Source organism: Mya arenaria, chromosome 11 (assembly GCF_026914265.1).
Source record: "Mya arenaria isolate MELC-2E11 chromosome 11, ASM2691426v1".
NCBI lineage: Eukaryota > Metazoa > Mollusca > Bivalvia > Myida > Myidae > Mya > Mya arenaria.
In genome coordinates, this window is record NC_069132.1 from 31,766,260 (window position 1) to 31,780,527 (window position 14,268).

Below are 14,268 nucleotides of genomic sequence, written 5' to 3' on the forward strand. Positions count from 1 at the left end.
TTTATTGTAATTATGTTTATTCAAATGAGGTCCGTGCTTGCTCCGCGGCGTTATCCCGCCGATGGACGAAGAGGACTGTCTGGCACATTCAAGAAAGGCGGTGTTAACATGCCAAGTCTTGGCCCGTGAAGGGATGCTATCAACAAAACACCGAACTACATATATAACACATGGTGAGCGATATCATTACGAGTTTAAATAAGTTTACACGTCACACCGATAGCATTACACTTAGCCTGGTTGATTCGACGGCAGTGGCATTATGTTCTTCCAGCCGACAACATGTTTTGGTACTCCCGAAAAGACCCAACAACTACCGACTGGTACCCCTCTAGTGTGACTTAGTTCAGGACAAATGTGTGTAAATAGTTAGAATCAAAATTCAAAACCAACTCAACCTGATTTGGTAGTGCCAAAAATATCTACACCATTAACGACCAACTACCGAAATAGTGTACAGTAATATAGTATTACTGAAAATAATAAGTATGTGGTGAATATCCGAATTAAAAATCAACTGAAGTCCGTTATTACAAAACATTATTATGTCGAACAGTATTTTAACAAAATACCTGCTCCAAAAACGGCGTTTCCTCTGGAAATTTAGAAACAGCTTGTTAGTTATTCGAAAATATGCTAAAGTTCCATCAATTTTACGGATAACCTTATTATCTCCGACTTCTTGAGCATGGAACAGCATATGCATGTGAGACATTCAAACCGAAAATAGACGGGAAAACAAGAGTTTTAGAAATTATTATATTTGGGCTTTGCCTTAATAGTCAACTAAATCAAGGCCATTCTTCCTTGTGTAATTACATTAGATACTATCATCCATTTCAATACTAGAAGTAGCTTATCTTGCTTGTATTAGCATTCAAAATTAGGAACATTTATTCAGAAAATGGATTTGAAATGTGTTTGCCTGTTATCTTTAATGTTAACACATGTCCAAGGAAAGAACAGATAATATAGAGCGGTCAAATTGCTTCCAATTATTTCGACTGCCGTTGAAATTGTGGATGCGATTTATGATATCGTTTCGCCTGAGCCTCGCGTCGTTTCTCCCAAAGATTTAAGGATAACAAAAAGGGAAATAATATCATCATTTTCTGACAAACTTGATGTTGTTCAAGCGCAGCTGTACGGAACAATTAGGGAGACTCTGTCACTATCTAAAATCGACGAGATCAACTATAGAGTACAAAGTGTTTTGCTCGATTTGAGAGATTATCTTTTAGTGAATGGCAGTGAAAGGATCACCAAAAAGGACGAATTTGAAAGCCAAGCTGCGCTTAGAATCGCAGATATTCGAAGTCTTCCATCGCGATTAGAAAAGTCCCTTACGACCGCTGAACTATCACTGCTGGAACTGATGGCTGCTAATTCGAAATGCAACATGTCTGGAATAAACGAATTTAAAAACTTTTATCTCAATCTTACAGAAACGGCTATAATAGTCGACCTTTCCTACAAAAAGCTTAAACAAAACAGTTCTCTCAAAATGGAATCAGAATGGTGGAATGGTCAACTTCTACAAATGACCAAAAGTCAAAAGTTGAAAACGAAGATAAAGCATGTAAAAGCAAATTCCTCTCACTGTTGGAAAGCGATTTAAAGACAATTGATGGTGCCGAAGAGCTATTAGCTAATGTACATCAGAAGTATATTTGGTATATTATTGATATATTCATCCTACAACAAAATGGTGATGGCGAAGAAATCTACATCGACGGCAACGCCTCAACAATGCTGACTTTAGGCGTGAACGGTCTTCGCAAATATGCCCTGTATATAGATAAACAAACGAGATTCAACACAACCAAGTGCCTATTATTGAAGACAAACGCCCGATCGCCTTCAGTTGACGCTTTCATTCTTGATATTGGTAAGAAATACAAAAATGTATTTAACAAAACTGTTGTTATATTGATCCTTGTAGAATCAAAATCAATGTATCGAATAAATAACAAAAGAATGTTTTTATTTGTTTAGTTGATAAGAAAAGATGAGAAATTTGATTCTAGAGAATTTTCCTTATACATTGTATTTGAATAACACAATAAAAAATTCAGAGACAAGCCCGTAAGTCGAAAATTCAAAATGTCAAATACAAGCCCTCTTTAGAGGCAGAGATGAAGAATTCTGATTTCCGTTCGAAAATTGTCAATATTGATATACGGATTTCCATTTTTATCCGATGTCACATTAATTGCCAATTTACAAAGCGTTAAATTGAGTCAAAAGCTAGTATATCAACTATAACAACCTTTTTCCCTTTTAAGACACCCCTGTACCGGGTTATGTTTCCACAATTGAAGGAAGTTCCAAAAAGACCACATTCTTCTATGATGAAACTGATTCGTCAAAGTCATGTCATCCAACTACGATCCCAGATATCGTGATAATGTAAGTTGTTCGATGCAAATCTACAGCTGGTTAAAACATAACAAAACTTTTTTTTGTCTTTAGTTTAGCTTACAGAGTAAACTTTGGTAGTTGACGATTAGACAGCTCTGTCAGATCATGAAAATTAGCTTCAGTTTCTTCTTTTGATTCGATAGGCTTAACACTTTTCATGTTAATAAAACTTTTTTTTTATTTGTGATATTTTAAACAAAGTTCCCCAAAAGTAGCGAATCACGAAATATTTTCTCACATTCCATTATCCATTTTCTTTCAGAGATCAGGTCGAAATTGGGGCAATTGATGGATTGGGCACGGGAGCCATTGTTGGTATCGCTATTGGTTCAGTTACTGGATTTATTGCTCTGGTTGCCGTTCTTTGTTGGTGTTGTCGTAGAAATAAATGGCGTTATAGACGGCCATAGTGAATATAGAATATGGACGAAAATTGAACATGTTTCAATAAACGAATTAGCTCAAATAATGTAACAAATTGAATAAGTAACACTTTGTGCTGTTCATCTTTTAAATAAACTCAAACGTGTGAATTCATCTACATGAAGCAGACGGACGGACATAAGTGGTTTAATCGTGTATGTGATAACATAGTCCTTTATTATCGCAGTAAATTGTATAAAAGACAAACACGCAGTAAGGTTTGGTTTGGTATAGGATCATGATAAGGGTACGGTTTGGTTTGGTATAGGATCATGACATCGGTACGGTTTGGTTTGGTATAGGACCATGACAAGGGTACGGTTTGGTTTGGTATAGGATCATGACATCGGTACGGTTTGGTTTGGTATAGGACCATGACAACGGTACGGTTTGGTTTGGTATAGGACCATGACAAGGGTACGGTTTGGTTTGGTATAGGATCATGACATCGGTACGGTTTGGTTTGGTATAGGACCATGACAACGGTACGGTTTGGTTTGGTATAGGACCATGACAACGGTACGGTTTGGTTTGGTATAGGAGCATGACAAGGGTACGGTTTGGTTTGGTATAGGATCATGACAACGATCAGGTTTGGTTTGGTATAGAACCATGAGGACGGTACGGTTTGGTTTGGTATAGGACCATGACAACGGTACGGTTTGGTTTGGTATAGGACCGTGACAACGGTACGGTTTGGTTTGGTTTGATATAGGACCATGACAACGGTACGGTTTTGTTTGGTATAGGATCATGACAACGGTACGGTTTGGTTTGGTATAGGACCATGACAACGGTACGGCTTGGTTTGGTATAGGAGCATGACAACGGTACGGTTTGGTTTGGTATAGGACATGACAACGGTACGGTTTGGTTTGGTATAGGACCATGACAACGGTACGGTTTGGTTTGGTATATGACCATGACAACGGTACGGCTTGGTTTTGTATATGACCATGACAACGGTACGGTTTGGTTTGGTATAGGACCATGACATCTGTACGGTTTGGTTTGGTATAGGACCATGACATCTGTACGGTTTGGTTTGGTATATGACCATGACAACGGTACAGTTTGGTTTGGTATAGGACTATGACAACGGTACGGTTTGGTTTGGTATAGGACCATGACACTTTTAGCATGGGCTTTAACATTTGAACAAAAGGTTCCGAGATCATCTCCAGGATGGATGTCAGGATAGGTTATGCTTTGTTTATCTTCATCAAAATTAAGATTGTAAGTACACGACAAATGTTGATGCAAAGAATTATAGCCGCAGCTATATGGATTATATATACATATTTACACCTCAACTTCCATTCCTTAAATGAACTGCTTTTCGGCAATTGCGTTCACCAATCGATGAACGCAACATCTTCGCATATGTTCGGATCGTTATTCATTGCATAACAATATACATGAAAGCTATTGATCTTGCTATTGGTTGTATTGTGTCTGCAGGTCCCGTAAAATATAGATCAACATTTTTAAAAGTGTTAGTTTATTATATTTTAAATATATTGGTACCACAAGTGTTTCAATTTTACGTTTTAAAGTGATTTCAAGTGGTTGATCTTTTCCCGCGTTATTGTGACGTCATTTGAAAAAAAATGTTTCCGGTTGTAGTCGGGTCGTTCTATTTACCGAATGGGTAAGAACGGGTTACTGAAAGGTTTTCTTAAATGAAATGAAGTAGTTTTTAACAATTCTTGAATGAAATAATGAACTATTGGTGTAAATATAAGGAATGAATTGCGGGGTTGATGTCATTATCGGGGATATGAACGCAATTGGGTTGGTCAAAGTACGCGTGGAGTCCTTCGGACTCCACACACATTGACCAACCCAATTGCGTTCATACCCCGATAATGACATCAAGCCCGCAATTCATTCCTTAAATAATTACATATATTGATGTTTACATGGCGTTACTAACGCCTTGAGAAATTAAGTTAAAGCAGTTGTCTAGTTGTGACATAGAAACCATGACATTTATATCAATATAAAACTAAACCATTGCCAACATTACTAGGAGTACTAAGACCAAAGGTTTCCCAATTTAAAATTGCGAACATTTATGTGTATGACAAAAAATAAAAAAAGTTGTCAAAACGGTAAATCTGTAAGAGGGCAGCTTTAAGCAAGAAAGTGCTACTGAGTGTTTTCTCCCGTTCTAAGCTGACAAGACGTCATTGGGAACCTTTGATTCTGATTTTGATTCTGATTATTGATAATTGTAATCCTATTTGCAATTTGAAACTCAATGAATGTATCATTCCTTTCATATATCATTCCTTTCAGACAACTTTAACCTCATTGTACTCTTTGTTTTCACATAATTATGTATTTACTATGTGCCTGCATAATGCCTCGTTATACTAAGCACTGATAATATCCTCATGTTTGTAAACTCTGTTTGCATTGAGTTTATGAATAAACTTTGAAACTTTGGAATCTACAGCAGTGAGAATTATTTTGAATATCAGTTTGCTGGGGCCGTATTCAATAAGCATCTTAGTAACAATTTTCAACTTTAATATAGTGAAAAGTTGTCTTTTTTCTAATTTTAAGAAAACGAATAATGTTTGTACACCAAAACTATAATAATAAGCAAGAAAATGGTCTTAACAATATATGCATATGAATAAATCTGATGAAAAGTACCAGGTATTTAAAATATTCGATGTCAAAAATTACGACATTCTCACTAAGTTGAAAATATTCACTAAGATGCTTGCAGGGCGTTACGTCTGTGTAACAATGGTGACCTGTTCACTATAAAATACTTAACTCAAACAAACAAATTTCAATTTATTAGTACAGAACAGTCACCGTATATATAAAAGCTTAGATAATAAATAAAGATGCAATGGCAAAGACGATGACCATTTTACCCGTTAGAGAGATCTATCTACGTGATATCGAAGGTTTGCTGTGAGTCTCAATATGAGACACTGCTCATCACCGGAATACATGTAATGCTTTCATGAAAGTATTTCAGAAAAAGTTCCACGATTTAGGGTAAAGTTGACCTAGTCATATACTCCTGGATATTTCTTTTTCATCGTTGCTACGAATTCTGTAAAAGAAGAAACAAAAATCAGTTCAACGGGAGTTTTTAAACATATCAAACACAACTTGACCAACAGTCGAATCCCGTAGGATAAACTCGCTCGATTCGATTGTATTGTTGGTTAGATTTTTTGAAAAATGGACCGATTTTTGCCTACTCCGTGTATTAAATAAGAACATTTTACTAAACTATTCTGTTTGGCTCGAACTGTTCATGGCTCAAGTTTTGTGGTCGATCCCGGCGAGTTCGAGCCAACGGGACTCGACTGCAAGTCCCTTTAACAGTTATGGTAGGCTTCTCCTGTTCGAGGATACACATTCCGCAATGGAGATGCTCCGGAAGCACATACGCTTCATAGCCATTTCGGATGGACTGAAACTGTTTGTATACAGTTATGAAAACACACGGCTTAAGCAGTAGTATACTTCCGTTTATCGTTAAGTCATATTCAACGACATATTCATATACCAGCAGTTATCAGTCATACTAGTACAGTCGAACCCCTTTGGCTCGAACTCCAAGGGATCTGCGAAAATACATCGAGCCTCGGAAAATTCGAGCCAAGCAGGATTGTTTATCATCAGTATAAAGAAAACGGTCCTTTACATCTAGCTCGAGCCAACGATGGATTCGAGGGAAGCGAGTTCGAGTCAACGGGGCTCGAGTTTATATTTGTCATGAGTCATTGTCTACACCAAACATTCACGTTCTGTAAACACGTGACCATGATCCAAGAATTAGAGTAAATTAAGAACTTTCAAAACTTAAATATGTATATTAATAAAACTAGAAAGTGTGCATCATAGCTTTTATTTATGTTTGTCGATGACTTTATATTCTGTTAACGGCACATTACCTTTATAGCTAACTTTGCCATCGCAATTGTCATCCGCCTCCCGAATCATGCTCTCAATTTCCGAGTCGGGAACGTTCTGTCCGGTCTCAGCTTGAAAACAAGCAGGTGTTACATGTATAAAAAATATGTAACCCAGAAAAATCGAGTATGCACATTTGCCCTGTTCCTGTCAAATATGGAAAGCATCTCTCCACTAATATGGCAATAAGTCTGTCTAATAGTCTCTGTATAATGGGATGGTGCAATATGCTCGTCACAAAATATGGTTAAGCAATCACTGGACATAGTGGGTTAATGGCATTCCTTTGTAAATTAAAGTGTGTAAATATGACGGGGGTGTAATATGACGGAGTGTAATATGACGGGGGTATAATTTGACGGGCGTGTGATATGACAAAGTGTGTTAAGTGACAGGTGTGTAAATTGACCAGGTGTGTTATATGACCAGGTGTGTAATATGACAGGTGTGCAATATGTCCAGGTATGTAATATGACCAGGTGTGTAATATGATAGGTATGTTATATGACCAGGTGTGCAATATGTCAAGTGTGTTTTATGACCAGGTCTGGAATATGACCGGATGACAAGGTGTGTAATATAACAGGGTGTGTAATATGACAGAGTGTGAAATATGACCGGGTTGGTGATGTAACCGGGTGTGTGATATGACCGGGTGTGTGATGTAACCGGGTGTGTGATATGACCGGGTGTGTGATGTGACAGAGTGTGTAATATGACCGGGTGTGTAATAGGACCGGGTTGTAATATGACAGAGTGTGTAAAACGACCGGGTGTGTAATATGACCGAGTATGTAATATGACAGAGTATGTTATATAACCGGTTGTGTGATATTACCGGGTGTGAGATATGACTGGGTGTGTAATATGACCGAGTGTGTAATATGACAGGGTGTGTAATATGACCGAGTGTGTAATATGACCCGAGTGTGTAATATGACCGAGTATGTTATATGACATGGTATGTACTATGACCGAATATATAATATGACCACCAAATGTATAATATGACCAAGTGTGTATTATGACCGAGTGGTTACAAGTGAATTGTATGACCGGGTGAGTAGTATGTTTGACTTCCGAAGATGAACTATACATATCGAAAGCCTACCTAATGCCCGTTTCATCTCAGCGTGGGTGATACGTCCGTCACGATTCCTGTCAAACATTGCAAACATTTGTTGGAGCTCGCTCTGTTCCTCCGGACCCTCTGCCAACTGTTCACGTGCAATAAAGTTCAAGAACTCTGCAAAGTTGATAGCTCCGTCTCCTGAAATGACGGGAGGAAAATCACTTCATTGTCTAGAGGTAGAAGGTGAGTAAAGTGTCTACACAAAAGAATATATTGATTCAAGTGTGGTTTCTTGTCAAACTCTGCATAACCCTAGTTGGAGCACTTAAAAATTCAAGAAATATAGTGAGGTATGTTGTTCATAACTCATAAACAAATTTTGTAAGTTTTTCCTCACCATCTGTGTCAACTTCCTTTAGTACTTCGTTGACGCGGCAGCTACGCGGGTCCCGTCCGATTGAAACAAGCATATCCTTGACCTCAGGGAAGTTAAGTAACCCGTCATTGTTCTTGTCAAAGGCCGCAAATGCGTCCTTCAAGTCTAAAATATAGAGATAGATCCAAAAACGTATCTTAAACGAGATACATTTTAAGGTTTGCCCCAGATGACTTCTGAACAGACCAAAAGAAAATGTGGATTGATTACCTTATTCCCTTAAAGAAGAGTAACTTTGGGTAACAGTCTTGGGCGAATATTCCCTTTTAAGGGAAAAACTGACTATAGTTCCCAAATTATTGAGAAAGAGAGAGAGTCATATGCCAGTATTAAATGTAACTGCACAAGGAGATAACTGAATTATTGAATACAACTTCATATGTCAAGGGTGATAACTCAAATAAAGTCAAATCCGCAAGGATTAAAAACAACTGAATATGGTAAGGGTGATAACTCAATTAAAGTTATATCCGCGAGGATTAAATACAACTGAATATGGTAAGGGTGATAACTCAATTAAAGTCATATCCGCGAGGATTAAAAACAACTGAATATGGTAAGGGTGATAACTCAATTAAAGTCATATCCGCAAGGATTAAAAACAACTGAATATGGTAAGGGTGATAACTCAATTAAAGTTCTATCCGCAAGGATTAAATACAACTGAATATGGTAAGGGTGATAACTCAACTAAAGTCATATCCGCAAGGATTAAAAACAACTGAATATGGTAAGGGTGATAACTCAATTAAAGTCATATCCGCAAGGATTAAAAACAACTGAATATGGTAAGGGTGATAACTCAATTAAAGTTATATCCGCAAGGATTAAATACAACTGCATATGACAGGGTGATAATCATTTCAAGTAATATCCGCAATGATTTCAGAGTGATAACACAATTAAAGTAATATCCGCAAAGATTTTAAACAACTGAATATGGTAAGGGTGATAACTCAATTAAAGTTATATCCGCAAGGATTAAATACAACTGCATATGACAGGGTGATAATCATTTCAAGTAATATCCGCAATGATTTCAGAGTGATAACACAATTAAAGTAATATCCGCAAAGATTTAAAACAACTGAATATGGTAAGGGTGATAACTCAATTAAAGTTATATCAACAAGGAATAAATACAACTGCATATGGCAAGGGAGATAACGCAATTAAAGTAATATCCGCAAGGATTAAATACAACTACATATGACAAGGGCGGCAACTCAATTAAAGTCATCTCTGCAAGGAATAAAAACAATTTCATTTGTCAAGGGTAATAAGTCAAGTATTGTCATATCTGCAAGGGTTAAATATAACTGCCTATGTCAAGGGAAATGACTGAATTGTTGCTATATTACAACAGTCTATGTCAAGGGAGATGACTGAATTATTGCTAAATCATAAGTGCCAATGTCAAGGGAGATGACTGATTTATTGCTATATTACAACTGCCTATGTCAAGGGAAATGACTGAATTATTGCTATATTGCAACTGCCTATGTCAAGGGGGATGACTGAATTATTGCTTTATTACAACTGTCCAAGTCAAGGGTCTTGACTGAATTATTAAATACAACTGTCTATGTCACGGGAAATGACTGAAATATTGCTATATTACAACTGCCTACGTCAAGGGAGATGACTGAATTATTGCTATATTACAACTGTCCAAGTCAAGGGTCTTGACTGAATTATTAAATACAACTTTATATGTCAAGGGAGATGACTGAATTATTGCTATATTACAACTGTCTGTGTAAAGGGAGATGACTGAATTATTGCTATATTACAACTGTCTGTGTCAAGGGAGAAGACTGAATTATTGCTATATTACAACTGTCTGTGTCAAGGGAGAAGACTGAATTATTGCTATATTACAACTGTCTGTGTCAAGGGAGAAGACTGAATTATTGCTATATTACAACTGTCTGTGTCAAGGGAGAAGACTGAATTATTGCTATATTACAACTGTCTGTGTCAAGGGAGAAGACTGAATTATTGCTATATTACAACTGTCTGTGTCAAGGGAGATGACTGAATTATTGCTATATTACAACTGTCTGTGTCAAGGGAGAAGACTGAATTATTGCTATATTACAACTGTTTGTGTCAAGGGAGATGACTGAATTATTGCTATATTACAACTGTTTGTGTCAAGGGAGATGACTGAATTATTGCTATATTACAACTGTTTGTGTCAAGGGAGATGACTGAATTATTGCTATATTACAACTGTTTGTGTCAAGGGAGATGACTGAATTATTGCTATATTACAACTGTTTGTGTCAAGGGAGATGACTGAATTATTGCTATATTACAACCGTCCAAGTCAAGGGTCTTGACTGAATTATTAAATACAACTTCATAGGTCAAGGGATATGACTGAATTATTGTTATATTACAACTGTTTGTGTCAAGGGAGATGACTGAATTATTGTTATATTACAACTGTTTGTGTCAAGGGAGATGACTGAAATATTGCTATATTACAACTGTTTGTGTCAAGGGATATGACTAAAATATTGCTATATTACAACTGTTTGTGTCAAGGGATATGACTGAATTATTGTTATATTACAACTGCTTGTGTCAAGGGAGATGACTGAATTATTGTTATATTACAACTGTTTGTGTCAAGGGAGATGACTGAAATATTGCTATATTACAACTGTTTGTGTCAAGGGAGATGACTGAATTATTGCTATATTACAACTGTCCAAGTCAAGGGTCTTGACTGAATTATTAAATACAACTACATATGTCAAGGGAGATGACTGAATTATTGCTATATTACAACTGTTTGTGTCAAGGGAGATCACTGAATTATTGCTATATTACAACTGTCCAAGTCAAGGGTCTTGACTGAATTATTAAATACAACTACATATGTCAAGGGAGAAGACTGAATTATTGCTATATTACAACTGTTTGTGTCAAGGGAGATCACTGAATTATTGCTATATTACAACTGTCCAAGTCAAGGGTTTTGACTGAATTATTAAATACAACTACATATGTCAAGGGATATGACTGAATTACAGCTGTCTATGTAAAGGAAGATGACTGAAATTTTATATACATCTGTCTATGTCAAAGAAGATGGTTAAAATCTTGCTATTTAAGAACTGTTTGTGTCAAGGGAGATGACTGAATTATTGCTATATTACAACTGTTTGTGTCAAGGGAGATGACTGAATTATTGCTTTATTACAGCTGTCTATGTCAAGGGAGATGACTGAATTATTGCTTTATTACAGCTGTCTATGTCAAGGGAGATGACTGAATTATTGCTTTATTACAGCTGTCTATGTCAAAGGAGATGACTGAATTATAGCTTTATTACAGCTGTCTATGTCAAGGGAGATGATTGAATTATTGCTTTATTACAGCTGTCTATGTCAAGGGAGATGACTGAATTATTGCTTTATTACAGCTGTCTATGTCAAGGGAGATGACTGAATTATTGCTTTATTATAGCTGTCTATGTCAAGGGAGATGACTGAATTATTGCTTTATTATAGCTGTCTATGTCAAGGGAGATGACTGAATTATTGCTTTATTATAACTGTCTATGTCAAGGGAGATGACTGAATTATTGCTTTATTATAGCTGTCTATGTCAAGGGAGATGACTGAATTATTGCTTTATTATAGCTGTCTATGTCAAGGGAGATGACTGAATTATTGCTTTATTATAGCTGTCTATGTCAAGGGAGATGACTGAATTATTGCTTTATTATAGCTGTCTATGTCAAGGGAGATGACTGAATTATTGCTTTATTATAGCTGTCTATGTCAAGGGAGATGACTGAATTATTGCTTTATTATAGCTGTCTATGTCAAGGGAGATGACTGAATTATTGCTTTATTATAGCTGTCTATGTCAAGGGAGATGACTGAATTATTGCTTTATTATAACTGTCTATGTCAAGGGAGATGACTGAATTATTGCTTTATTACAGCTGTCTATGTCAAGGAAGATGACTGAATTATTGCTTTAATACAGCTGTCTATGCCAAGGGAGATGACTGAAATATTAAATACATCTGCCTATGTCAAAGAGGATGACTAAAAATCGAATTCAACTGCCTATATTAATGGATATGACTGAATTATTAAATACAACTGCTTATGTCAATGGTGATGATTGAATTACTAGTATTGTTATATCTGGCAGATTTAAAAACAACTCCCACAGTGAAGGGATACAGTTGAATCATTGTCATATCGCAATCATATTTGCCTTAATTAAAGCTGCACTCTCACAGATTGAACTGTTTGACATTTTGTTTTATTTTTTGTCCTGGAACGAGCGAATATTTGTGAAAATCCGTGGAAACCAGTTATTTTAGACTGCTGACAAAAACTAAGGTCGCAGATTTTTATATTTATGTTCGAAACCGTTAGAATCGGTTTAAGCCATAAAACATTAATTTTCGAACGGAAATATGAAAATCTGCTATCTAATCTTCTGTCAGCAGTCTTATATCATTGGTTTGCAGATATTAACGCAAAAAAATGCTGTTTCCAAGACAACAAATAAAAAAAATGGTAAAAATGGTAAATCTGTGAAAGTGCAGCTTCACTAACATATGAACATAGCAGTTCGTTTCGACACTGTATATCAAACGGTATTATTAATGTATTCTTCAGAGAAATAGTGATTGTGCCATTTAGGCGTTGTAGTTGTTTTTGGTTTCCACTAACCCGACCCTACCCCCCCCCCCCCCCCGACCCTACATTTTTGCCGTATTGTGGATTTGTTTTCGCAACTTCCTAAAAAGGTATTTTTTAAATAAACATGTTAAAATTTGACCATTTTATATGAAAAAATCCCACAATAGTGATATATCATGATATAGGTCGCTTCTTATTTTAAATAATAATTTTGGTACTGAATCCCGTTTCTCAAAAAAAAATATATAGCAGTTATCCCTCCCTATTTGTAATATCCTTTGGGGGCCTTAGACAAAAAATGACAATAACATGGCATAGGAATCATTGTATAAGACTGTTAAATTAAGCATTAGAAATCTCAATTTCTAATTTGTTCAACTATTGCATACGGTTGTTTTCAAAACAACAAAAATTCGTTAGCCAAATAGATAAAGACGGTATACAGGAATGCAAAGCTTACCGATGATTTGCTGTTCAGTCAACGGAGTGGCCTGTAGGAATCAAAGTGGAATTTGAGTTAAATTATACGTCTCAAATGTTAAACTTTAAACAAATAAATAAGACAACTGAGTCATTTTATCTGCATTCATGATCGAAGAGTCCACGTTACTAAAAGTTTCAAATCTACCCATGTTTAATATCAGGCGCGTAGCTGACTGTACGTTAATACACAGTTGTATGATAAAATTTGGACAGTTCGTTCTTTTGTCATTCATCGTACCACAAACCCTGAATTTAAAATAAAAACCGAAGAGGCGCATGGGGGTGAAGGGGTTAGGCATCGATCTGCGTAATCCCGAACTGGCCCTAGCTACGTGTCTGGTATAAATTATTTTCAGAATCATGCTAAACTATAAAATGAATGAAATCCAACTTATTAATAGCATTAATAATATATTTATAACAGCTGCAACCTTAAATCAATACTTAAACAATAATTGATAAGATATGTTAATAAGATTTAGTCGTACACTCACCATTGTTTATCAAGAGAGAATATCAACAGAACACAGGTAAAATCACAGTAAATGATAAAGGTATGCGTAAAGCTATGCGTCGGTGTGTGATGCTCTATATAACTTCCTTTCGTTTTTACAAAATATTTACAGTCCACACAAGCTTGTCACCACACCGTATCTTAAAGGCAATAAACCATGATACGGTCAGACAGCACATCCGAGTTGAAATCTAGCGTGACCGCCCTTGTTGCAAATCGTGTATGTAAATATAACTAGTCTATATGCGCCTATAATATAATAACCCCCCAATACTCAAAAATCTCAAAAATT

General features: G+C 36.2%; 1 protein-coding gene across 1 annotated transcript; it reads right to left on the reverse strand.

The window, feature by feature from the left end:
• Window positions 1-5,642: 5,642 nt before the first annotated feature.
• LOC128209520 (calmodulin-like) lies at window positions 5,643-14,268 on the reverse strand. The gene is made up of 6 exons (XM_052913572.1): window positions 13,957-14,268; window positions 13,440-13,470; window positions 8,262-8,405; window positions 7,904-8,062; window positions 6,774-6,863; window positions 5,643-5,923 (listed from the first exon to the last, which is right to left on the reverse strand). Exons 1-6 carry the CDS (start codon window positions 13,957-13,959, stop codon window positions 5,877-5,879), a joined length of 474 nt encoding a protein of 157 aa, XP_052769532.1. The 5' UTR covers window positions 13,960-14,268; the 3' UTR covers window positions 5,643-5,876.